Source organism: Porites lutea, chromosome 9 (assembly GCF_958299795.1).
Source record: "Porites lutea chromosome 9, jaPorLute2.1, whole genome shotgun sequence".
Lineage (NCBI taxonomy): Eukaryota > Metazoa > Cnidaria > Anthozoa > Scleractinia > Poritidae > Porites > Porites lutea.
The window spans coordinates 14,898,866-14,926,067 of NC_133209.1; the positions used below are offsets into that span (position 1 = coordinate 14,898,866).

The window sequence follows — 27,202 nt, forward strand, 5'->3', positions numbered from 1 at the left end:
ACTAGACGTTAAAGTCGTCTTAAGACGACTTTAACGTCTCTAGCATAAAAACGGCCACTGTTTCCTCTCCGCAAAAAAAAAAAAATACTGTTTGCGTTGTCATTCTCGGCATAAAAAAAGCTGCTCAAGGCATCTAATGCCAAAAATCAAATTAAGTTTTTTTTCACAGCATCGAACTTTTTTGCAATAGATCTTTGAAGAATTTCTCGATCCGATGGACAATAATTAAGTAATGTTCTCCACTATTATTTTATTAACCGTGATATACGAGAAGTTGTCACATCCTGTCCGAAGTTGTCAAATGGTGGAGGTGGAAAGCTATTACACCTTTAACCGTCACTGATAAATGATCATGTAGTTTGCAGCTAAAAAAATAATAGACATCATCGTGGCCCTATTTCATTTTCCATTTCATGTGACTTCGGCTGTAAAAAGATTGTGTAAATACCTAGTTTAGTATTTATTTAAAAAGTGCTACCTTTCTTGGCAACTAATCGGTTTCTTAGAGGGTGTGCTTTAAATGTAATAAAAGAATCAAATAATAAACAATAGTGTAACCAGTTTTTATGTTATTTACATTTTTAAAAAAAAAGAAGAAAGAGAATGCAATACAATGTACTTACTAAAATTTTGCGTCTTGGTTACCTGTTACAGAAAAAAAAACCGCCACACGAGCATCGGCCTTTTAACAAGATTTCATCTAATACTTTACTTCTGTTCGTCATTTTTTTTTTCTCCAATCGTGTAAATATTTAAGTAGTCTGTTGACGAGGTTTGATAAACGCTTCTGAGAAATACTCTTCCGCTTGGTGGTTTTTTTTTAAAGGGGAGTACAAGCTTATTGAAGACATTTAACACTAGATTAAGATAGAAGGCAGGTATTCTTTAAAGTAAGACTGGTGTCTTTCTCGCTAACTAATGAACTAAACTGACGCTTATATATTCATTCCTTTATTGATTGTGTACACCATCCCACAAGGTGTGTTTTGTTTAGTCCGACAACAAAAACAATGGTGTAATCCATTTCTTTGTTAGTACTGTTTATACACCGCATGCCAGGACGAATATACTTAACAGCCACTTATAGAAATGCCCTGTACAGCATGACAACAAAGTTTAGTGGAATACGAAACTAACCTAGCAACAGGAGTTCAGCTGCTTCCCTTTGACCAAAATATATTTACTTCCTATGTGAAAAACAGTTTTTTCACCTCTTGACACAATCGGCGTGCTATTATAGAACCAACTTTAGAAGGGTACAAAGAGTACTATCGTTAGACGAAGTACGCGTTTCAGAGCGTGCTGTTTTATTCATCGGCGAGGGTTATCGCAGCTTTCGTCGTGAGGAGCTTCACAACTTCGGATGCAAGTAAGTTGCGATGTCTCGTTTATCCCTTTGTATGTTTTTAATATTAAGAGTTTTTAGGATCAGTTGTATGGAGTTTAGTAGGTCGTAAGGTCAGGGAGACAAAAAAACGACAAGGGTTTTCTAGCAGTTCAAATTAACATAACCTATGCAGGAATTAAATCTTGCTTTTATTTTGTAGCAATTCATTCAGCTCGTTTATAACTTTGTTGCGCCGTGGGGATCTTGTTGTTATTATTTCAGTTCCTTGCGATGGTTTAAATTTCTATCCGACATGCAAGCTGCTTATAAGAGCTCGACCAAATGAGCTTTGTTGAATTGTAATAACAGTAATATGCAACAATTTATTTTGCGTTGATTTGCACAACTTTATTTTCCTGCCAAAATGTCTTTAGCACAATAATGATTTTTTTTCTTATACTGAAAGAAAAGGTTCTTAAAAGAATATGAAAAGGGAGGAAATTAAGCTAGCTTATCTTGCCGTCGTCAAGCTGCTTTTAAGAAAATAAGTTAATCGTGTTTTTTATCAATATTTATTTCTATTTTTTTTTTCACCATCTGTAGATTCACAGGATATTCAGGTGGTTTCATCTGCTTTTGTGACTACATACACCAAGGAATATACGGGAACCTTTGGACAACCTGCTCCAAACGCAAGGTACCACGTCCACACAGTCCTTTTGGCACGAGAAAAACGCGCGAGAAAATCCTGCGTGTAAAGATACGCGCGCAAGTGCGCAAGGAGGTGTTTGTCACAGGCGTTCAGCTGGAAATCGCGGAAACTTTCAACTCTTTCAATGCTACGTTGCTTCACAGCCAGGCAGAGTTTTTTTTTTAATAATTATTTCTTTTTAGCGGGGAAATTTTACTTTGAAAACACAACATCGTTTATTCAAAGACATCGCTCCAAAATAAAAAAAACTTTTTCCGTGTTCATGATTGCTTCGGATCCTACCCCTCCCTAGACAAATATTTTGTCCAACAGATTCACCAGGACTTGCACCTACCCCTCCCCTAATACGACATTTTTCCCTAAGGGAGACGTTGGTGTTAGGGGAGGTGTAAAGGCTACGATCCAGGCCATACTGAGTGAAAATGTCTACTGGGGAGGGTTTTCTTCCGTTAAGCTTTGTTTTCATTAACATTACATTGTATTGTGCCTCTTCAGAGTACGAACATCCCGCTTTTATCCACCTGGACAACCAGCCGTGAACTCTACTTACAGGACCCATTATCCGAGTCATCATAGTAAGCCTCGGATAAAGGTGCCTTTTGGCACTTCCTCAGGATATCGGAACAACAACCCTCATCCTCACAACATGGAACAAGTGTTCAACCATCCAGCAAAAGTAAGTCAAAACTTAATCCGTTTTGACAAGAGAGGAAAAAGTAACATTTTCTTTTGGTGTTGATAAGCAATGCTCGACTCAATTTTTTGTTCGTGACGACAAGAGAGCTTTATCCTCTCTTGGTTTCGATTTTTCATTTTTTCCTCCTTGGCCTCGTTGCATTAAAAGTCGGCTTTTAAAAGATTACGGGGGCTTCGAAACAGAAGGTTTTTCTTCCAAGACCGTGCTGGTCAAAGTTGGGTTTAAGAATTGAAAACCCAGGTTTAGTGCGAAATTTGAGTTCAGATATGAAAGCTTAAAAAGCAAATTTAGTGTCAGTGATTCCTTTGTCTTGATGATTGGATGCTCTAAAAAGAATAGAGACAATTATCCTAGAAAAGGCCTTTGGACACAGAGAAAGAAAACCGAATCCCAATTTAACCCCCGGGTTAGCGCTAAAAGCGCGGCCTTTGAACAACTGGGCCAAGACAGTACCTACCGTTTTATGCAACCGAGCCTTGACTCCGCATTGAAAAGCAGCTTTTTCCAGTCCTACAGCTGTTAACGTGTAATCAAACAGATTTTTATCCGCTACGTCACATCAACACTTACTAATTCTAGCGAGCAGAAATTGTCAAAACAGCTTTTACAGCAACGGTTACCAACTGACCAATTTGCCTCTCTTTTTAGGACTATTTCGTATGGTCTCATTACCAGAAGTTACCTCCAGTGGGCCGTCAAACACATACCCTAGAAGGATCCAACAGCTCCGAGCTCCTTAAGCAAGTGTGCCAAGATAAGACACGGTCCATTTATCAACAGGATTATGTTTTTCCAATCCAAGGTGACTAGTGTGTGTATATGTTCTTCAGTTCTTTCTCACGCGTGGATATAAAGTCTATAAACTTCCTATCTGAGGTGACTGAAAAAAAAGTAATGAAATGCTTGACCCTCAGTTATGTCTGTTATAATTGCCTCTGGTTATAGATATCGCAACTTACACATTTTCATAACAACGTTTAATACGGGGACAGGCAACTGATTAGGGGAAAGAAATGAAATAAAATGAAAATAGAGCCACATCTTTATTCACCGCTTAATCAATGGTTTCATGAAAGAAATGTGAATAATGGCAATGTACAGGCAATGTATGATAAATGTTTTAACCACCTTAGAACTAACGCTTTTTTTCTTTCCTTTTTTTATTTGTTACCAGACGTACCCATGTCAAGTCACAGCGGAGCCAATGGTATATTACATCTTCAAAGATGACAACGATATTTTTATACTTTTTTAATGAGCTCGTGCAACTTAGTTGTAGGACAAAATGTAAAAAGTAATATTTTCTTTTGCTGTTGATGAGCAATACCCGACTCAATTTTTTGTTCGTGACACAAGAATAAGCAAACAAGAATCTTTGCTTTTAAAACGGTGGCAATTTTTTCAAAAGCAAAGTCAGCAATATGAAATGCGTTGAGAGCTCAAATCATATATGGACCGGGTTAGAAAGTGCGGAAAAACTGGATAAGCAACCGTGAGTCCGTGACCGCTAGTCTGCTTCACCGGACCGCGATTCACAGCCGTTTTAAGTGTCGTCACGCAACGCTCCTCCCCACGCTAAAACGGCTACAAAAGTAACAAAGTAAACTCCGTAACTCAGTGAGGTGCATTAATTTCAGCACTGAATACGAAGTCTGTAAATGAATCGTGTATTGCACTTGTTGAATGATAATTATATCCTGACGCCAGTAAAGTAATTTATACAGAGACTTAATTGGTTTGCACACGTAATCTCGTCTTTTGTGTGCAAGTACACATTTCAAGCGTTTGAAGAGTACTGTGCAAACAACACGCCAAATACATTGTATTTTGTTCCTCAGGGTGAGAAGCAATAAAGTCAATAAACTTGTAAATATTTGTTTAACTCTGTTTGCCTTTTTCTTAAAGGAATTGCCAAATAATGCACATGTTAAGTGGACGTTTGCGCGCGGGTCCACTGCGCTCTGAATTTTGAAATCTTCTGAGTTTGCTTACATTTTATCCTGAATTCTCCAGCCTTAATGAGGGATTCAGGTGAATTTGAGTTAGAAAGCCTTGTTTTTTTGTTGTTGTTGTTGTTGTTGTTAGTTTAGTCTTGAGACAGACATAACTAATTTTATTTACACATTTGACAGTGAAAAATTTTGCGTTTCGTGTTAATTTTTCACTCACTGAGACTCAATCATTAAAACGAGTTATGTGTGGTTGTAAACTTGTGATCATTCTAAGGAAACGTTTATTATAAATAAGGTCCTTTAACATTCTACTTTTGAGTAAAGTTTCTTTATTTGGAAAGGAAGGGTCCCTGAATTGACTTTTTCAAACAGATCGGAACGACGCACATCTTTTGTTGGATAAGTAAAAAGATCATTAGATAACCAATCAGAGTTACACGTTTATCAGGGGAATTAGCCGTTTGTTCAAGGAAACCGTGGAAACGACGACAATGAAACGATAAACGTAAGCTACCTGCTACGTGCCTCAAAAATACCGGTATTTGAAATTCAGGTGAGCGAGTTTTGCTTTAAAAGAGTTTGACTTTTGTTGATCCTGTTTTCCCTAACAGCGTATTTTGTAGTAGTGTTCTTTGATTAGCGACATCTAAGCATAACGCTAACACTGAAAACAAAGGCTTGATATTGTACATACTGGATTGAAGTGATAACAACTTCTTAAATAAGTCGAAAACAAGTTAACACTTCTTATATTGTATACTTAACTTGTAAAGTATTTTTCACGAGAAAACTGAGCAACGTTAGTAACTTTCTTTGGATCTCTTCTTATTCTTTAAAACTGGCTTGCTAAGAAAGGTTTTTGGATGCGAACCTTTAGGACTTCCCATGCTTCACCAAAACATTATAGTCGTTACATCTAATATCACGGCAAGAAGTTATTGATTCTATATGCTTTTACATATGTATAGCAGTTTATTAGTTGCAGAAGTAAATTTACAATTTGATTCATGAATGTTTTATTCACTAGATGGACTCTTGAACAAGGAAGTTGATTGTTGGAAACAGTTTGGATTGCTTGCTGTGTACAGTACCATGTGACATGCCTTTTCAAGGCGGGAGATATCTACCTCCTATAGGTAAATAACTGACTTACTATATATATGTGTAATTCTATAACTAACGTACACACTGTATGCGAACTCAGATGTGACTCTTCGGCATCTGCATGTAAATACTTGAAATATACTTATGTTTATGTTACTTTAAATAATCTCTTGATAATCTGAAATTGTGCCAAAGAACTGAACTTTATGGGTTTACACGCCGAAAAGTCTTTTTTCCAACCGAAAATAACACCTTCCAGCACGTGGGAGTCTAGCCGATTTGAAATGAATAATTATGCGGTGAGATGGAATCTGGTGCATTTTGAGACACAATTTTGAGAAATGTTACAGTGTGTACACTGACCTCGTCGCGTCTGGATGATTTTTCCAATATAGTTACTTTTGTACTGTAATGATAACAAATTTTTAGGGGGAAGCTGGGCATTTTGGGGTAGGTTTTTTCCCATACAAATCCAACGCATAGAACCCTGGTGTTGAACCGTACAACTAGCTGAAGGTTTTCTCAGTTTTTACTGTGAATGGGCTAGGTTTAGGTTTTGAATGAATAAAACTTTAGCGCGTAACGTTCAAGAGCTGTTTTAAAGTAACAGGGGTGGCCTGTGAGAGAACACACCTGTGAAGCAAAAGAAGCTGGCAAGGCGTGTGCTCTCGCAGCCGGCTAGATAAAAATAGTTAATAATGATGTTACCGGCAAAGTTGGTCATTTTAACTAAGGTGTCTGGGTCTTTTCTACTGAAGTCAAAATAGTTTTGACAAATATAAAATGAAAATGCTCTATTGAACAGCAATATGGTGTATATAGAGGTAAAGCTTCTGGCTTTAAACAGTTTCATGAAACGTGATGTGGGTACCTAAAACGCCAAATTCGTGAGCATAAAAAAAGCATTTCTGCCATTTGAAAAAGACACATCATTTCCTCTCTCTAGGGATATTATCTTTACAGTGAGGCCCTATGTTCGATCGAAGTGGTCGATAACAACTCAGTATGGGCGTTTCCCCTCTAAGTTGGGGAAAAACGAGGTTGCGGTTTATCGATGAAGCACACGCTGAACGGTTGACTTTGATCAAATAGTAATGTTACATAATACTAAGGCGTTGTTTTCTCAGGTCTTGGTTACTTTTCTTTTGTAGCGACTCCCATACTATCAACATACCAAAAGGACTTCATCCGCCAGTCTGTGACTCCACAGAAATCATTCAAACACAGGTCAACTGGCAACCTGCGTGAGTATTTCAATACCCTCTCACGTTTTTCAAGTCGATGGATATCTCACATTATATTGCAAATAAATTGTCGGTCAATTACTCATTTTCTAGCCGGCTAGGTAGGCTTAATAGTCTGCTCTGCCAAAGAATATCCAAAGATAACCGAAGGGTCTTTTTTGGAGGTAAACTAAATTGGGGGTTTTTGCGATAACGTCTTTTCAGCACGTCATGCATAGTAGAAAAGAAAACAAAGGAGAACGAAGAAACAGACTAAACAAAAACGCAAAGCAAAACTATCAATGATGATGATGATGATGATGATGATGACGTTGATTATGGTAAGAAACTATTGCAAAATATAAATACGTATCAGTTAAGTGTACACTATATTTGCTATCGCTTTTCAGCTCCAATAAACTACTCGCGACATCGTACAGTAAGTACAGAGAGTAAATACAGTACAGAGTTTCAAGGATCGTTTGGACCACCTGCTCCCAGCGCCAAGTAAGTCACATTGTGCTCGCTAAATCACATGTTGAGCTACACTGAGCTCTATTTCAAAATACCAATACCCTAGCAGTCACTTCGTCACTACACTGTGTAAGAACATGGTAGGTTTTGATTAGCTAATGTTCAAGGAGTCTCTGAAGGGCTTAGAGCTCTGCCCTCGGTTGTTTTAACGTTGGATAGCGGTATTTGTATACGTAATAGTATGATTTGTAGTCATATTTGGTATAAATACCACGAGTGACATTTCGAAATTGTTAAACGTAATTTCACGAGCCTTTAGGCGAGTGAAATTTGACACAATTTTGAAATTTCACGAGTGGTGTTTATGCCAAATATCACGGACAAATCATGCTTTTATTTGTTTATACTACTACCCGCAAAGGTTTTGTAATTTTCACTTGTAGGTATTTCAAATTAAGCTGAAATACCACTGCTCTAAGCCGATCAAATTGAAGAAATTTCTCATGTACAGTAGTAGTATAAATCGGATAAAACACTACACAACGAATAAGTTTTAGGAAGGCCAGTTGTGTTATATAATTATAGGATTAAGATTTATCCAGTGGAAAGCGTAAACCACCTTTCCAATAACTTGGGCTTGAAGGTAAGCAATACTTGGGCTTGTAATCAGATATTACGACTCTCTCTGTTATTTTTTCACATATATCAAATGCAAAAATTTCGGGAACGAAAATTCACCACTCCAAAACCAGGAGAAGAATGGGTACAAGGTTCCGGCGCAAAGATTTGTGGGATCGTTCTGTTGAATAAGCGTTTGTTGTTGTCTAGTTAGTGGTTGCCTAGGATACCAACTACCAATTATAACAAACGCTTGTCCACCCAAAGATCCCACAAATCGTTGCGCTTACAGCTTGTGCCCACTCTCCCCAGTTCAGTTAATTCAATTTGTAATACCCCGTAGTAAAATCGCGTTAGCCGGAAATACAACTAGCCTGTTCCAGGCGTTCAGAGGGGACGTCGCAGAGAAATGTGAGAAAGAAAAAAACAGCCACTCTCCACTTTTAAACGCCTTGGGAGACTAAAGTAAAACGTGCCTGCTGTTTATCGCTAAAATTCGCCCTTTTTGATTATTTTGCTTAGAGCTAACGCTTTTTTCCCCCTTTATAAGGTTGTCTGCTTAGTTATCTTATAAAATATGCGGCTATCCCTAGTTTTTTAATAACCAGTGCTGAGGTCCCCGGCTTTATCTGCGTGGCCATGAGCGGTAACAATATCCTTGTATATGGTAATCCTTTACAGGCGACCTTGAACAAAACTAATGATCTATTTTTCTGAATGCATTTCTTTCAGACCTCTTCCATATGAATATCCGTCAAAGGACCCCTTTGGAACATCAACGTACAGGGCAAATTTCAGAAAGAGCGATGACTCAAAACAAGGGACCCTTCCCACGTCCCCGCTGCGGAAAAACAACCCCCACCCCCAGAGTATGACAAACGCCTTTAATTTCCCGAACAGGGTGAGCGTCTCTTCTCGATATGACGTCATGATATGAGCGTGCGATTTTAGATTTCTTTTTGGTCTTTGAATTGTTCGAAGCACTGGGAAGTGGCGATTGTGGAAATGATTAGCAAATGAGGTAGACTTGAGCAATACCTACACCACCACTCAATACCTGACCAAGAATGATTTCCGCGACGATGTACAGTAATTGTAGTTTTGTTCAATGGCCTTCTCATATTCTGATACAATTTTTGAAGTCAAAATAATAGCATATAATCAACTATTGGAAGTCATATAAAAGAGCCAAGAGTACCTCGCCTCGAATCATGACACTATTATATTATTTCCATCTAAATTCAATCGCCCAATCGCATTTTTTTTTTTATTCTAACGTCTAACAGATGTGTTTTTCTACGCAAACATTTAATTAAAAACAGAAATGCAAGACTGATTCTACGTAGAAAAGTTAACTTTGTAATACATCAAAATACGATCTCAGAAGTCAGAACTTGACATAGCCTGCAAGGCTAGTTGTTTCGTTTTTATGAGACCTTGTCATAACTGCATACGTTCATGAGCAGCATTTTCGGTCGCAGTCTTATCCTCTTTTTATTCTTATTCCATGACTTTGTAAATCGTCTTTTGTGTGTGTGTGTGTGTGTAATGGTATTGAGACAGTGAAAGGGAATTAGTTCTAGTTGCTTTATCTTTTTCAGGGTTACTGGGTGTGGCCACACAGACTTCAACCGATCCATTTTCAATGACTGAACAAGAAACCAAAGACAACAAGGAGGAAACAATAAACCACTTAGTTTAGAGAAACGTCATGTAAAATATTTAGTTTCACACTCCTGTTCTTGATGTTTTTTGTATGATTCAATCAAATACAAAATATGTAACTTTTAAACTTGAAGTTATTGAGTGCCTTTACGTCATCACGTCTTGCCTTAATCTCCCTAAAAACTTGTGCATGCACTACTCTTACAAACTCAATTGTGACATTCACAAAAGCAAAAACCACAGGGGCGGATCTAGAGGGAGGGTGCAAGGGGTGCGCACCCCCCCCCCCCCCAACTGGTATTCTGCAAAAAAAACTATGTGGTTTATTGGTGTTGAAGTAGAGCAAGAGACGAGTGCACCCCCTCCTAAAAAAAATCCTGGATCCGCCCCTGAACCAACAAACCTATCTGGGTAAAATGAAACTGAGACATTCAAATTTTCTTTTTTTGACACTTACTGTGCTTGTCCTTATTTTAAAACATGGCTATTAATCTTTGATTGCGGGTGCTTAGAGATGGAACTGGACAACAGATTAATCACGAGTGAAAGCTTGTCTAGGAGTGATTCTAACAGTTTTCTGCAGAAAACTCAACATGGTCAGATGAATCGTGCCTAACATCAAAGATAATCACTGCTAAAAGACAAACAGACTAGGGCGAAACTTTAGGAAACCAAACAGCTTACAAGTCGAACTAACGTGGAAATTGCATAGTCAAATTTATGAAAGAGCTAAAGATTCGTTGTATAGAACCGTGGAAGTTTGTTGCAGAAAATATATGTCACTAACGTATCACCTGAAATTCTGTTTAAAACAATTTTTATTGAACGACTGTGTACCGTATAGTGTTATTACCCACGCACCACATACTCCCATGTTATACAATGCGATCCACTCTTACAAGGATCAAAAGATGTCGAGTATAGCCATATTTTCAGGCCGCTTACAAGGCTTACAAAGACCATCCTTGACTCCACCTCAGTGAGGAACACTTGAGAAAGTTGTTGACCGTTCTTAGGGATAAATAGTAATCGCCTTTTTGAGTTTTACCGAAGCTGTTTAAGGAGGTTTTTGAAACGAAGCGTACGTTATGTCATCCTAAAACTCCTTGACAAACAGGTCTATACCTTAATTAGAGCGAGGTCTCCTTACGTTAAGTGCGAGTTTAGAAAGGAATTTGCATAGACAACTATGGCTGTGTCCACACTTGGTGCCCGGGAGCGGTGTCTGCGTAGGGTACTCCTTGCTCACTGTAGTGTGAACACACCGTTTTTACAAGTACCCAATACAAAATTCGGGCACGATGCCGGTGCCCAAGTACAGTAAGGTCAAGAACTTGTACTGGAGCAGTGAAGTGGGCACCGTGGTGGAATCCCTGTGTGCACTTGTCTCTGCTAGTTCCGAAGCAATTCACTTCTTTTCACAGCCTTTTCTTCCTGCTAAGTTTGCATTTAAAACGACGCCTAACAGGACGAAATGGAGCAAGTATATCCAGCTCTATTTTTTAAAACGTTACCACCAAGTGCATATATCCCTATTGCACCTAACATAAAAACCAAGAGTGCAACCTTTGCTTTTTCTTCTCTTCTCCTCTTTTTTTTTTACTTTTTTATATTTCTTCTCCTTTCTTTCTCCTTCGATATTGACTGAGATTTTCGAGCTTATCGGGCGCAAAAAACTTGCCTTTTGACTGGCCCTTTTCCACTCCAGTGGCTGCAAATTTCTCTTGGTGCGTTTTTAAACTTAAATTCCGGCTTGATATACAAGTTTACATTTGTTTGAGAATATAGACTAACTGGACAGGACATGGCCATATTAAACAAAAAGTTTGGAAAGAGGTCTCTCAGTAAAACTTCTAGCTAACAAAAACTTTAAGAAACTATCAAAAGGATTTACAAACCTTAGTTAATACCTCTTAGTTTTTGTTGAACTTTCTGTTGGGTTATGACGATTGCATTCGGTGTTGGTAAAGTATTACTTCTTGGTCGGAAAAGATTTTTTTAGGTTAAGGTGGTAGTATAAGGCTCTTTATTTGATTGGTCAGAAGCTTAATGCGGATTGCAATTATGTTAACCATATCCCGTCAACCTGGGGTGTCGGATTGTTCACTTCTAATGTATACCCAAGGCCGGAAACGAAAAGAAAGTGTAAATCCCCAAAGTTAAAGCAATAAATCACGGCAAAACATTTTCCATTGCGCGTATTTTCTTGTTTATACTAACCGTGACTCATAATTGCCAAACTCCTGAAACCGTGAAGAGTGTTTGTGTAACCAGAACACTTTAATCTGTATGCTAATAAACTGCACGTTTCTCAAAGAACTGTTAAAAACATAAAGTACAGCGCAAACAACCTCACAACATTCATTATCACCTTGTAAACAAGTTGTTTGCTACTTCATTAACGACTCAAAAAATTCAGCCACGAACTGAGTACCGCGTATATCAAAATATTTCGACAATCGACTTGTTAGCAATGAAGCCGACAAAAGCTGTCATTTTGTAAAATATCTAATTACGTTTAGCTAAGCCCAAGCTGAAATCCTTTTTTGCTGATGTCTACTAAAAGAGTTAACAGACCGTAAGAGAAGCTAATTTACTCCTTTTCAGAAAGCGTTAATCCCTCAAACAATGACCCTCACAGATGTCTTTATCGGTTAAACAAATACTTAGACTAAGTACCATAAACTCAATGATTAAGTCCGAGGTTATATGGAGCGAGACTATATGTATTGCAAAAGACTGTAAAATTTGTCAAATTGTGTAAGTCAGGCCGATAAATGTAACGCCGATTTCTTACTAGCCCTTGCAAGTTCGTCAAAGAAGCCTTTCGCTTATATAACAGAGTACCTTTGTCAACAGCCGGTCTCATTTTAAGAAAACTTTTGCTTGGGGTTATTTTTTTTACTCCTAACTTTTAAAAATGCGGGAAACTTTGTACCAAATCAAGTCGCCGACTAGCAGAGGTACTCCTTACAAAGACTGGGCAACTACAGGTACGACAGTCGCTTTCGCAATAGTTTATTACTTCCGTTCTAGTTATTAGTTGAAGACCTACAGGTTCAGTTCACTTCATTGTACTATTTTTATTGTTTGCAGTCAAGGAGGCCAAAGCGCGTCAAATTCCAATCGGTCTGCCACAGAACTTGAAGAACTACTTCGAAAATGCCTTACGAAAGCCTCCGATCTCAAACATCTTTGGGTAAGTTTGTCAATTTTGGTAGGAATATTACCCAAGTTTGCAGAACGTTCTAAACCATTCCTGTGCCATAGCAACACTGGGTCCATGTTGTACTTTAGAACTGTTGTTTGGATGCGCGCTGGTCCCCCGCCAAGCACAAGCGCACGGTACAGTGTATAGACTCAGTCAAGAGATCAGGCTGCTTTCCTATTATGATCACTTGACTCAGACTAAAAGATGACCTTAGAACGAAGGAAATTTTCTTGTCTTAAGACCTGTTTTGAGCAGGGATACAAAATTGTTCGCGAATTCTTTTTATTGCATTTCAGTGATTTAATCGTCGACCACTTCTCAGTGATGCAGCAACAATTGTCTTGTAGTTTGGAAAAACTTTGGAGGCCTTAAAAATTCATGATATATTCCAACGAAGCATTTGTACAAGAAACTAACTAGCGTGTTTTGAATTAGTTTATTTGTAAAATTTTAATTATGAAGCTCCTTACAAGGTTCAGAAGTAACTTTTTAGTTGCTCTGCGGGTACTGATTCGTGTATGCGACTGTTCACTTAGTAATAAACAACCAAATGTTCGGGATATGGTTGATATTTTTTCTTCCTTTGCTTGTTTGTCAAATCAGTCTTAGTTATACAGGTACTTCGAGAAAGGTTGTCGGGAAAAGTGTACGCGACAATTCCGAAAGGTATTGTGGGTGGTTTTTAGTTCACTGTTCTTCAAAGAAATTTGAAAGAATGTCACGAGAGGCTATGGACTTACGTTGGCGAGTGCTAAAGGAAAGCAACAAAAGTAGGCTCGACAGCTGCAGTGTCAGTAACAGTGTATTTATTATTTGCTATGCATGTTACCTTTCGGGATTGTCGCGTGCGCATTTTCCGACTACCTTTCTCTAAATAGCTGTATGCCTCGAACTTACGTCAGCTTCTAACCAGCACCAAATTGATAAGGGGCTTTTCAAAGAAAATACAGAACGAGGTTTTCCTGTGAAATTTCGACTTTTTTACCACACCACCAAATAAGGCAACCATCTACCTACATTAAGCCCAACGATAGTATATTATTTTCAAAACTTTTTGTTCAGCGGTGAGTCTAATGAAGCACAGGAGCAGCGCAAGTCACATGACAAGAGAATGACAAGAAGGAATGTACTGTGTCACGTGAGCAGAAACCGACCGCATCCAACGATATACTTTCCATTTCAAACTGGTGACAGGGTAAGAAATAAATACTGCTGAAAAAAGTTCTTCATTTTTTTCTCTCTCATTGCTACCTTAAATAATAAGATGCATTTAATTCAGCACCTTGTTCTCCAGTAAAAATCCGAAACTGAAAGAAGTGATTTATATGTTCTCTTTGGTAATTAGCTGATCTAAATTTGTGCAGTAGAAAGTTATATTTCTCTTGCTAGCTTTTCGTATTGCCAGAGGATTATTGAAATAAATACTTACCAACTGAGTGGGCTTTTCATCTTCGTACGTGCATGCTCATTTACGCGCTTGCCAGACAGAACCGCCAGCCCGGGAGGGTGTGCCGCCCGGTTCTTCAAATCCTGACCCTATTTCAGACCAAAAAATGTCATTTTCACACCCGTTTTCAGACCTGGAGGCAGTCACAAAACGCAACATTACATGTTTACGTAAAACAGAAATTATGTCGTCATTGCAGAGATTAAAACTGCAAAAAAAGGTTTTTTAAAATCTATTTCCAATTCGTATTTTACACTTTCTTTCTTATTCATTTGGAATTGAAACGACGAACACATTGATACACAACTGAAGTTCCTTCATACACGATTCCAGACCAAAATGGGCAAAATCTATACCCGTTTTCAGAAAAAACCCTACCATTTGGGGCGGGACATACCTACATGGCTTATATAAGGGAGTGCCCACCCGGGACTGCCAGCAGCGCAGGCTAAATGGAGTACATTTCTCTCTCTAGCTTCAGACATACATGGTATGGATACCAGAGGACAGACACACGACCACCAGTATGTCCCTACCACCCGTTCATCAAAGGAGACCCCAGCAGTCCCCACCCCCAAGAAACTGTCAAACAAGAATGAGCAAAAGCTTTGGCTATGGACAGTTCACCAGCCTCAATCAAACAACTTATCAAGATGAAATTGCCCGGACACCATTCCTGCACAGAAACAGTAAGTAAAAACAGGAATCTATCACAGAGAATCAATCGGCTAATAATTCTGGCAACACGTTAAATTTTTAGTCCTAATATTAGTCCACCGAATTTTGTGCGGTCACAAAGTCAACGCTACCCAACAATCCAGCATGGCACTTTGTCCGTTCTGCCACTTTTTCAGCGTCACTTTGGCGGAAGACCTGGGTATGAGAGTAGACAAGAGTACCTCCTCCGCGTTCTTTGCTTCTCAATAGCTTTGCTGCATGATCTTTTACTTCCTTGGTCGACCCGCCGTAACAGACCGTAACCTGAACCTTGTAAAACGATGCAAAAAATTAAAGACAGAATAAAGAAACCACATTTTGAGGAACCTGGGGACGTTATCCAACCAAACCTTGGGAGGAGAAAGAGAACACAATCTTACCCCCGAGAGATATAGAGTTATACTTCATTAAGAGAAAGCTTATTATTACATGTTCTCCATTTGTTAACACCCGTTTAACAACAAATTTCACCTTTCTATTTCAGTTAAAATGAGGGACCACTTTCCAAGTGGAAATCTAAACAGCAACATTTCCTCTTTTCATCGTGTAAGAGTGCGATAGCCGACAGTTTTGATCGATAGCCTCAGCGTCACCGATAGAAGCTGCTGCAGACATGTTGTTTAAAACGAAAAACACTGCCCCATAGGCTTATTAGATCCAGTTAGTCCTCTTTCAGGTGCTTAGAAAGATATCTACCAAAACTCAACATGATTTAACATTGTAAAATAAAGATAACCTTAGCCATTAAAAGCAAATTCAGTTCAACTTACTAATCTTGAATCTAAGAATTTTCTTTCCTTACAAGAACGTTTGCGTTTCTTTTAACTACTCTAGCGTTGTTTAAAAATATTATTGGGTCATCTCAGCTTACTTGGTATTGGGGATCAATGAATTTGATTTGGTAGGGCGGTTGCGTTAGTGCGAGTTCGAGATTAGCAACGGAGCCACCAGCGCAATTCGGCGAGGCCGGTGTTACAGTGATATGGGCGGGCGCCCGGCATTTTGGGCATCCCCATTCCCAAAACCCTAGTGATATGAGAATCCCCTTCTCATACTACCTAAGCGATTTGGTTTAGAGTTAGGGTTAGAAACACAAGGGATGCCCATATCACTAGTGTTTTGGCAATGGGGATCCCCATATCACTGTAACACCGCCTCCAAAACGTCTCCCAAACTCGCACAAGTGAGACTGCTCGCAGTCGAGTAAGGCGACGCTTTAGTAACGGTGAGAGGTAAGGGTATTGGGATGTGCCAATACCTGGGAGGGCTCACAAGTGGAACGAAAACAGCTCTCTAAACAAGGTGATAATTACACTTACTTTATTTCAATTCAGCCCAAGGGAACATTGAAAACTTAAGCTTTATCTGTAGCCGTAACATGATAAAACAGGAAACATATTGATACAGTGTACATAAAAAGGGGTCTATAACAGGGGGAGGAGGGGGTGGGGAGGTTCATGGGCGGTATTTTACGGTATTTTAAAACGCTTATATCTTACTATACGGAAATTTGCTTTTGCGATTGTTAAGAGAACTTAGTTTGGAGTTTTTCTACTAGGGAGCTGATATATACTGCAGGGATGATTTGAGTTACGCCAAGTATTCATATGTGACTCCAACCAGGAATGCATAGGCTCTTGGAACACAGGGTTCTTTATCCCGCGCCAGGCTCTCGTTCAGTGCAGAAAAGCCAAAATAGCCTAGGTGGCAGGCGCCGGTTAGTTTGAATGGAGCTCCCTAGGAGAACACGTGTGTGCGCGCATATTCTCGAAATTTCTCCCTTCACCCGAAATTTTTTTGTTGTTGAGTAAAACTAAGACAAAACTTGTTATGAACGTATGTCAGCGATTGGTCCCAAGATTTTGAGCTTTTATTTAAGTTATATTTTATTAGTTAAGGCAATTTTCAATTTTTTTATTAATGTGAAACGCTTGTGGAATAAACGCTACATAAATAAATTGTTATTATTATTATTATTATTATTATGACTATGATTATGATTATGATTATTATTATGATTATTATTATTATTATTATTATTATTATTGAATTTTGAAAAATAAGGCTGTCAAAACGCGCTTGTTATTGCAACCTCACTGTTGACGTCACGATGATTTTTTACAATGTTCCCAGATAACTTTTAGGCTTAGGCGGTTATAGCTTGAACGGTTTTGAAGTTTTGTGCAACTTTAGAGTGAGGAGGGGGAGGGGGGGGGGGGCAGGGTAAAGCTCCCGCTGGTCTGCCAATGAGGGTTAATGCATTGGAGCTTATTGGGTTTAATGTTTTAAAGAATGAATCATCCTTTGAACAACTATTTCGAGCTCTTAAATCTTGTGATACGGACACGGAAAAGCCAAACGGTTGAAATAATAAGTTACCATGACGGAGATTGCTACATTGCCAGGTTTCTACCTGAAAGAATTTCTCCCCCACCGAATCAGCTGCACAGTTAACTGAGACACTAAATAATGAAGTATCCATTTCAGTATTTCTTTTAAATTTTATTTTACTAATATAATTGTTTTGTTTTTAATGCAAGGCTCTGCTTTCTCTTTATTCTCTTTCTCCAATATTTTTCGGATGACAGTGTTAAATAATTTATACTAGCAAGGGGAAGCTTTTACGATATAATCTTGACACTGTACACGTTATGAATTATCGACCATTTGATGGTTTAATGAGCCTATGAATTACTTAATGAGGTTTTGAAGAGATAAGAAGGAACTATAGCTCACTAGCCCTCTTCGCAACCGTAAATTCCACACGATCTTATGTCATCAACGATCGCTTTTCCTCAGGCAACAGTATTTTGCCCCACTGAGGTCTCGCGAAAGCAGTTAACTACCTAAACTTGTCTCACAGAATAAATCCTTACCCTGCGTTGTTTAATAATTAAAAAACAACTTTTTAATGACTTATTTATTTTAGTGGCACTTGTTGGTAAAGATATAGTCCTTAAGGCCAAATCAGCGCTACATCCTCCTCTATGACTCTCTACCTTCTATTCAATTTCTACAACCCTGGTCAAAATTCTTGGGACACTAACGCAATAGCTCATCAAAATGACGCATTTCCCCTCCCCTCTCCCCGCCGGTGCAGTATTGACATTATGCATTTTAATGCATATGCTTTTTTAAGAGGTCGAATACGAGTTAATTTGACAAAGTGCGTGTCCTAATATGTTTTGACCAGGGTTGTAGCCCCACTTGTTGGATAATTGTTGGAGTGTAGCAATTACAAAAACAAAAATCCTTGGCGTTTCTCCTGGATCATTGGACGGTTCGACTTCAGGGCTTGTTCCTGAAGCTTTCTCTTACAAACTGGAGATCATGAGCCTGTTCTATATAATTGAGAATATTTAATTTATTCCGTTAAAAGTATTTTTTGGTTCATTCGCAATACTTCTGGACATTCTCCAGTGTTCACATTTATTTACACTCCAATGGTTGTTTTCTGCACGTTCTCGTATGTTGATACCTTTGAATTTGGTTCCGCCTTATTTATCACTTCTGTCGGTGTCACGTCAGCATAAACCGTGGGCGCGTACGGAGTAGGTTTGCGTACTTTGATGTTGTTTCCGGAGTCTTCAGACTCAGGCATATCGAGCTGAGCGTATAAAACATCTCCTTTCTTTTGCTGAAAAAATAAATAAGAAAAAGAATTATACGAAAAAGAGGAAGAAAGAAAACTGAGAAAATACATTTAGTGGCATGTTTGACTCATTAAGTCACAGAGAGTGAGTCAAAGCCTTGTACGTCTTTACGTCTAACCCTAACAGCCTTTATGTCCTGGCTACAATATTAATAGGCAAGCCATTTGCAGGTGGCTCGATCAGGGACCTGCTTTTACATTTTGCCTCTTGAAGCGAGCGATCAGTGACGACGAACTGCAGCTGAAATTTGCGCAAATATTTCCATTGTTCGCAAGTTTAAGAAAGGGTTTTTATGAAAATACTTATTTAGTAAACCAAGAAACTGGTTCATTATTTCAAGATGAAGCCATTTTGTTAACGGTTAAGTTAACATAACTTACCTTTCGGTTCTTCTTGTTAACCACAGCGTACTCATGGTCCATTTTAGGAGGTGCTTGTTCAGTCAAATCCACGTGCTCTCTATTTTTTGGCTGTAAAACAGGATTCTTTCGTTAAAGCAAAAGGTAGACATATCATACTTGGTATAGTTGTTGACAATAGAGCACTAAAGTGATGACGTCATAAAAATGAAATTTTTGAAATTATGGGATTTGTCAGGATATTCTGAAAGAACAATGTCCAAGAGGCCTACTTTCCAAAAATGAGCATTTCCAGGCAAATTGTTCCTGAGATGTTGGCCGGTTATACTCAGAAAACTCCATACAAACCCTTCTAATTTTGGGGGGCTCGACCCAAAAAAATTTGAAAGGGTTTGTGTGGAGTTTTCTAAGCATAACTGGGCTACGATCTCAGAGACAATTTGCCCCGAAATGCTAATTTTTGGCAAGTAGGCCTCCTGGGCATTGTTCTTTCAAAATATCGTGACAAATCCCATAATTTCAGAAATTTCATTTTTATGACGTCACACTTTAGTACTCTATACTTTTGACCGTAAAGAGCAACAAATTCTCGATTGAAGCTTCCTTGGGATCTAAGCCGTATTGAAGAAAAACAGACTAGCATGATACAGACCGATTTAGTTTTAAAGCGAACAACAGTAATTAGTATTTTGTTAATAACCCCAGCATCCTTTATTTTAATATTTTTTCCTCCAGATAAAAAGTAAATTAAGTCTGCGTACTTCATAATAATTCGTCTTATCTTTTTCTTTGATCAAATACTGCTGACCCACATTACGAAAGACAGTGAAACGAGACCCTCACTGCGTATGATCTTTTATGATTTTGTACGTTTCGTATTTAAAAGGAGAATCGCATTGTTGTATACCTTTGTGTCCTCTTTTTTGTTGACCATATCGTATTCTACTTGTTCAGTCTTTATGAGACTAACTTCGCCGGTACCGAGCAGCTTTGCAGCCTCAACAGGATCGACGGATTCGTACGAGTTCTCTGGTTGGTTCCTTTGAATTAACAAAAGGAGTCAAAAGATTTGAAAAAAAAGACCATTATATTATGAATGAACGCACATATCGGCCACTTGAATAATAACATATTAAGTGGGTGGGTATTCTGACAATGAAATGGCACATTTAGGGACAGAATGTCAAAAAACATGACGTGATTTCAATGGATGATTAAAAAATAACGCTTACAGGGCGTTTTTCTTGGGCTTTTCAGAATCTAAAAAGAAAGAAGAAAAAATGCATTAACCAGCTGGAATGACCATTATTAACAGCGCACAGATTGTTCACAGTGTCTTATTTCCCCATAAAATCGTCCAGTGCTTATACCATAACGTCATGTTTTGTTCAAATGTACCAGAAGGGCGATAGATTTAAAACCTTTGCCCAAGCTAGACTCGGGCGAAACTCGCCGCACTGGCTAGTCACGATAAGCGCTAGATCTCGACGATCTCACCGATAAAGTGAGGAGTCGAATAGTGCAATGAAAACCATAGCTTCGCATTCGGACTCGTAGTTATTTGAGACGTCGATAGTGAAATTTACAATATAAATCTCTATTTGTCGGAAAAAAGAATTTTTTAAAGTTTTCTATGGCAACTGAAGCCTAAGTAAAGCGATTTAATATGGAGCTGAGAAAAGATTCAGTATAGGCCTTTAATTATGAATCTGGAAGTAACGACTACAAAGGAAACATCCAGGTAATACCAATTTTCAAGTTCAAGGAAAAGTCATTGAAATTAACCCTCGGACGTACACGCCAATTCATACCCCCAAAGTGGTACAAGGGTGGTTTGGGTTGATGGAACCCGTCCTTAGAATTTTCGATATGTTGCAGCCAGTATTTTGAAACGATTTTGCCCTCAGTGGAAAGGCTTTGATCTTCACAACAAGTTGAGGTATATTTTATGGGAGGTGGCGCTTCTGGAGGCCTCTGACGTCACTAACAATGGTCGCCATCTTCGCCGCCATCTCGGATTTTGCCAAGAATAAGAAATCAGGATAAAACCGCGAGAAATGGTAACTTTTGGTACTTGACATGAGAAATAACACAAAAATGAGCACTTTGCATCATTTTAGCCACAAGGTTTACTTTTATTGTTGAAAGAAATTGAAAAAGCATTTATTTTCACTCAAAAATGGCTTGACCACCTGCTACTTATGACGTCATATCTCATAACCATAAAAAACTCACCACCACTAAACTTGCCTCATAATGCGCGCGAGAGATAAAAAAACAGTTACCGAAAACGTCAGGTGCTGATGTTTTATCGTCTAGGAAAAAACTCAGAAAAACATCAGAAGGGGGGTGGCAACCCCCCGCTCCCTTCTACGTCCGTGGGTTAAATTCAAGCAAGGTTACCAATCCAATAACACAACCGGTAGACATTTTTGATGGAAAATATGGCATAGAGATATCATACAGACGGCATAACCTTTCAAAAGATGATGTTTTATGGCAAAAGCATTTATACCTTTCGAACTATGTCGCCTTCTTCGCTTTAGCAAAATCAAGGCAGCAAGTGCAATTAGTGCAACAAATAGCACTGTTCCTAGTGACGCTGCTACAATGACAACTGTGGACGAATCTTTTTCTGCAGTTTTTCGCTCACTTAAACTCGACGTTCTGGCCAAAGTCGTAATATCTGTCAAGAGAAGAATAGATACTTAATGCCTGATTACATCAACCTCGTCCCCAGGGCTTTTCCCTCAAAAAATGGGTGAGGGAAAAGCCCTGGGGACGAGGTTGTGATTACATACCTCTTTCAAGTTTCTAGGGCGTATAGCACTAGACTTCACGAATAGAAAATCACCTAATGATTACTGTACGTAAGAGTCAAGGAGAATTCTAGTTGTGTGTCTAATGTACACTAGCTATCGACCATTGGCAGCACCTTGTTCCTTTATTTTTAATTAAATCTAATTAATTTAATTTGTATTAGTAATTTGTTTTATTTGATTTGTTGTTTATTTTGATTAGTTGTTTAGCCATTCATTTATTTATCTACGCGGTTTGAACCTGGCCCCCCCCCCCGGGGGGGGGGGGTTGAAGAATGTAACTGTGAATCATGGACGCTTATATGACCTAAGAAAACCCGTAATGAAGATTAAAGGTACATATAAGTGTGCATACCTGAAGAAGAATAAGTAGGATCTGCTATGTTGAAAGTTGTCCTCCCTTTCGTGGTGGCTGTTATAATTACTGGTGGCGTTGCTGTTGTTGTGATAACTGGGTTATGATGCATACAAACCCCTTGACAGGTGTCTGGCGTCAAAAAACAAACAAAAAAAAAAAACGAAAAGAAATACAGCCGACTCCTGATAACTCGAACCGTCGCTAACTCGAACCAAAATCGATTTCCCCTGGATTAAGTTCATGCATTTACTGTAATTTTACCTTGAACCATCGATAACTCGAATCGAACCTCCCGCTAACTCGAAGCAAGTTTTATTTTATTTTTTTATTTTTATACTTTAAAAATAAAATAGGGAATAGGCACGAACGGGACTCATAGGTTCCATGCGAGGTGCCACCCCTACCAATTCCACAACCTGTAAAGGCTGTGTTTTGCTTCCCTTCAGATGATTTCTACATAATTTTAACCGGCTTGATAACTCGAACCATGTTTTAAGCGCGTCACAAGTCGATCGAAAAAGAAGAAAATTTTGTACTGCGGTCCGAAACATTGAATTTAATACTTCAAAACAACTTTATATTCTTTGTCCTTTCTTTTAGGTTTCAGTCCAGTTTAACTGAGTACAATGTCGCCCCCTGTATATCAATGAAGCTTTGTTGCCTAATTCCTTATTTCCTCATTTCCGGTCACTTGCTTCAAACTCCCGATAACTCCCCCCTTTTTAGATTTTCCTTAAAGGTTCCAGTCATCAAGAGTCAACTGTATAACTTGTCTAGAAGACAAAATACAAGCTGTAGACAGTGTGTAGACCATGATCGCGGATTCCAGTTATGCTCTTGCCAAAGATAGCAGCTGAATTAACCTGATCCTATATACAAAAGTCCCTGGAAATTCTCCCGCATCTAGAATTATTTCGATACTCAGTAGTTTATCACAAAGTAGACCAACAAGTTACGGACAAGGCATTTGGAGTCGTACCCTAATATAACTTTCTAAATGTATGTTTCCTTTCAAATTACCATTTCTTGTACGTCTGTTTCTGTCTGAAGATGATGTTAAGATGTGAAAGGCTGAAGTTGCTTTCTTTTTTACCTTGTATCGTCCTCCTTGGTGTTAGACTTAGGCTATGTTTACACTCTACGGAAAGTGATTTCTGTACTGATGAGCGAACCTGCACCGCGCTGATCTATAAATTGGAGAGTCACATATCGGATATTTAGGTGTTCACACTATATACTGGATAGCATCTCGTGTCTGCACAAAAAGATATCCAGTATGGTAGTCAGTTAGACCGCATTCCGATTAACGATAACTGGTGAACGGAAATTGCGTTCGGGATACGTGACTCTCGCACATGTACATGTGTATAAGTGATAGAACTGGTACGAGCTACTGGAGTCTACCGAATAACTTTGTCACGTGATTTACAGTAGGAATCACGTGACAAAATGTCGAATTCTATCACACTTGATAGAGATTTTTTGATGGAATCTGGAAAGCACTGTTGTTTTTTAAACTTTCCTCAGTGTAACATTCTGCTAAAAGGGCTATCAATCGATCAGTTAGACATACAGGCAAGCACAACGTCACCATTTCTCGCTTTCATCATTAAATAATTACATTATATGTAGACCTGCAACGAACTTAGCTAGACCACAAGAATATAAAAATGAAAAATATAATTGACAATCACACCTGTTTCTTCCTCGCATATCCAGGCTCTTCCAATGTCGCCTCTGATGGCGTCAAATTTCCCTTCACCAATGAGAGCGTAGTAACTGTTTCTACTAGGTTCAGAATCCCGCCATTTCGTTATAGTCAGTGGTTTACCGTTGACCCATGTCCAGTTACTAACTGTTCTTTTCCGAAACAACCCTATGTGCCACTCATTATTTTTTGCTGTCCGATTCTTTAGCGCATTCGTGATAAACTGCCACTCTCTCTCTGTTTCCATGGCCACGAGATATTTCTTGTTATATTTACAAGAAGCCCTTGCTTGCTGCCACTTCATTGACTGATCACTTTCAAAAGTATAACAAGAACAAGCTTTCTCGCCATCTGGCTTAGTTAAAAGAAAAACAATTTAATCAATTCACTTTGCTATGCATGGCTTCGTCATTGACCCTATCCAATCCCTATTGAATCACCATGGATTAAAATCCCTCAATGAGGTTCTAAACGACGTGGTTTTCTTTAAACAAAGTTCGCGATGAGGGGGGAAAACGGTGAGGTTATAAAAAGGCGCGGGAATGACTTTGCGGAATGGCATGTGGCATGCATGGCCTGCAGAATGACATAATTACACAGAATGTAATATATGGGAAATGGCCCAAAGAAATAAATTAAACAGGAAACAATGCGCGTCTTTGCCACGCTTTTTTTTTGGCGGCAATTTGAGTGAGCAACCGCTTTGCCTGTCCATTTATTACTGCTGGCTCAAACCAACAAGGCAGAGCAGAAAGAAGCGGTAAGCTTTAATGCATTCGTATCTATGTAATACTTAATTAATACTTAATTCATATTTCATTTTGGTGTTTTCAACAATACTTTTTCTCTTTCTGCCCACCATTCTAATATAGTCAAATGTCGAAATGCTGGAGGGAAAAGGACGCTTGTTGAACGTGAAGTCAAGCGAGCTACGATTCCAAGGATTATTATAAATACGGTGCGCGTAAACTCATTCCTCGTTTTACCCTCACCGGGAGGAAAATAGCGAGGACAATAGGGCCATTTATACGAGGAAAAATAAGACGCGTCTTACATAAGACACGTCTTAAAATAAGACGCGAACTGTACCATTTATACGAGCATGTCTTATCTAATAAGACGCGTCTTAGCTAAGCCGCGTCTTATTTTAGACGAAATGTGCCGTCTATACGGAAAGTTCGCGTCTTATTTAAGACGCGTCTTATTTTTCCTCGTATAAATGGCCCTACTGTTTTAACATACTGAGAATTGGAATTGAACTTAACCACCCAGACGAAGAGCCTTTGAGAAAAGCAATGAAATTGAGCTGCGCAGTTTCACATTTTTGCATTGACCTGAGTACGTCGGACGGAAAGATCAAAGGTTGGAAATAAAAACCGTAAGTTCGTCTTTTAGAACGGACGATATTAATTAATTAATTTATTTATTTATTTACGTACTTTTTCGCTAGGTTTTACTATATGCGGTGAATTAACCAAGGAGGAAAAAGAATCAACTAAAACTGGGAAATTACACTTCCAATTTGATAACTAGCAATTTGACTAAAACAGTTCACTTTTTCAGGTACTTTCATAAACAACAGCAAAGATGTCCCACGAAAACAAGGCCTTGCATGATCGGTTTAAGTTTTTTCACAATTTACATAGCCGTTCCGTGTAAAGATTCAATATAAAATTATGGTCATTTTCCTGTTCACCAGAAGAGAAAAACACTACTAGTTTCCTCAATCCCACACCGAAACAAAGTGAACATCCTTTTGAGAAGCATACCACTTCATCACGCCAACAGACGATTACGTAATATACGCCTGTGGATCGACGAGCAAGTCACGCGATTCTTTCACCTCATTTTCGTGACCTGGGTGCTTGATCGATCACGTACATGTACAGTTCGTACCAAACTAATATTAATGTCTACAGGAAGTGAAAATAACATTCTCAGGAACTGGCAAAAACGGTCAAATTTTCATTAAACGATATTGAAAAAGCTGTAAAAGACTGAACACTATCGATTGATAATAGCTACAGTTTACCTGGAGTTTAATTTTGTCTCTTTGTTTTGTTGAGTTTACTCTATATGTATATATTAGTATAAACGCCTCATTATTCATCATTACCTATATGTAATTAACGCAAAAACGGTTCACGGTATTATGTATACAACAAGTTTATCAATTTCATGTTTATTGTGGGTCTGTAAATTCTTTTATGTCATGAACAAATCGTCTGACACAACTTATTCGACGTGGAGATGGTTCGATTATTCGCGTAAAATATGGAATTAAAATGAACTTGCCTGCCTCAAAGCACATCAGCTTCCATAACAACACAATCAGCACATGAGCTTTCTTCACGTGCATTTTCTAATCCTTACAATTTCCCACGAAAATAGCAGGAGAATTGAATGTAAGCCTTTGGTACATGTATAAAATTCGACTTCGCAACCTCCGGTCGTACAGAGCTGTGCAGGTATTTGTGTACGGTTAATAAATGCAGGGCGACAACGGAAGTAGGATGAAACGTCACCAGAATCACTAGAATATTCTACATACAGAGGAAACAACTGAAAAAAAGGCGTTGTCCGTATTAAGGATTTCTGCCTTTATTTTCGAACTGGCTTATATTTACTTGTGTCTATAAACGGGGATCAAAGCTGGCAGCAGGTACTAAATAAAGCGACGACTGATAAATTACATTCAGCTTCGTAAAATTCTTCGATTTACCAGTCTCTTATTTCATTTTTCTCGTTTATTTAAAATAGCTTTTGTCACTGTATTCATATGAACAATCATCGAAACCCGAGTAAAACTAAGAAGTGCTGAGATTTTTAGAATATCTTGTACGTAATAATGCAATACCAGTCTAATAATAGTACCATGAAGTAAGAAAAAGAAATGTCCTTATTTGGTCTGAGATATTATTCTTTCAGTTTCAAGTGCTCTTTTCGCCTATATATTTTCCCTAGACATGTTAGTCAGTATTTAGCTCACTTTCTTGCTAACGTCACATATAAGATGATTTGCACAATCGATAACAGGTCCACTCGTGGACTGATTACTTAATACGCGCTATTTGAAAATTCAAATAAACTTGACGATGCATGTCACATTCGTTGGTTTCAGCAGGAAGGGAAGATTTTAAGCTCTTAAACGTGTTTTA

General features: G+C 38.5%; 4 protein-coding genes across 5 annotated transcripts; 3 read left to right on the forward strand and 1 right to left on the reverse strand.

Annotated features, from left to right (window-relative positions):
• Window positions 1–301: 301 nt before the first annotated feature.
• On the forward strand, window positions 302–4,618 carry LOC140948925 (uncharacterized). The gene is made up of 6 exons (XM_073398188.1): window positions 302–310; window positions 1,279–1,369; window positions 1,931–2,024; window positions 2,535–2,715; window positions 3,385–3,538; window positions 3,911–4,618. The coding sequence occupies exons 1-6, from the start codon at window positions 302–304 to the stop codon at window positions 3,964–3,966; spliced, it is 585 nt and encodes a 194-aa protein (XP_073254289.1). The 3' UTR covers window positions 3,967–4,618.
• A 1,073-nt stretch (window positions 4,619–5,691) lies between these two features.
• LOC140947238 (uncharacterized) lies at window positions 5,692–9,854 on the forward strand. The gene is made up of 5 exons (XM_073396297.1): window positions 5,692–5,824; window positions 6,944–7,036; window positions 7,426–7,522; window positions 8,840–9,008; window positions 9,709–9,854. The coding sequence occupies exons 1-5, from the start codon at window positions 5,788–5,790 to the stop codon at window positions 9,754–9,756; spliced, it is 444 nt and encodes a 147-aa protein (XP_073252398.1). The 5' UTR covers window positions 5,692–5,787; the 3' UTR covers window positions 9,757–9,854.
• Window positions 9,855–12,692: 2,838 nt separating this feature from the next.
• Window positions 12,693–15,901, forward strand: LOC140948926 (uncharacterized). Its single transcript, XM_073398189.1, has 5 exons — window positions 12,693–12,765; window positions 12,869–12,971; window positions 14,046–14,178; window positions 14,906–15,119; window positions 15,632–15,901. Exons 1-5 carry the CDS (start codon window positions 12,693–12,695, stop codon window positions 15,706–15,708), a joined length of 600 nt encoding a protein of 199 aa, XP_073254290.1. The 3' UTR covers window positions 15,709–15,901.
• A 1,727-nt stretch (window positions 15,902–17,628) lies between these two features.
• Window positions 17,629–26,554, reverse strand: LOC140948544 (uncharacterized). Of its 2 annotated transcripts, XM_073397794.1 has the most exons (8): window positions 26,340–26,554; window positions 24,033–24,395; window positions 22,334–22,465; window positions 21,675–21,845; window positions 20,392–20,419; window positions 20,067–20,199; window positions 19,181–19,270; window positions 17,629–18,784 (listed from the first exon to the last, which is right to left on the reverse strand). In XM_073397794.1, exons 1-8 carry the CDS (start codon window positions 26,401–26,403, stop codon window positions 18,581–18,583), a joined length of 1,185 nt encoding a protein of 394 aa, XP_073253895.1. In that variant the 5' UTR covers window positions 26,404–26,554; the 3' UTR covers window positions 17,629–18,580. The 2 variants fall into 2 exon arrangements, with proteins under 2 accessions (XP_073253895.1, XP_073253896.1); XM_073397795.1 differs by lacking the exon at window positions 22,334–22,465.
• Window positions 26,555–27,202: the final 648 nt, after the last annotated feature.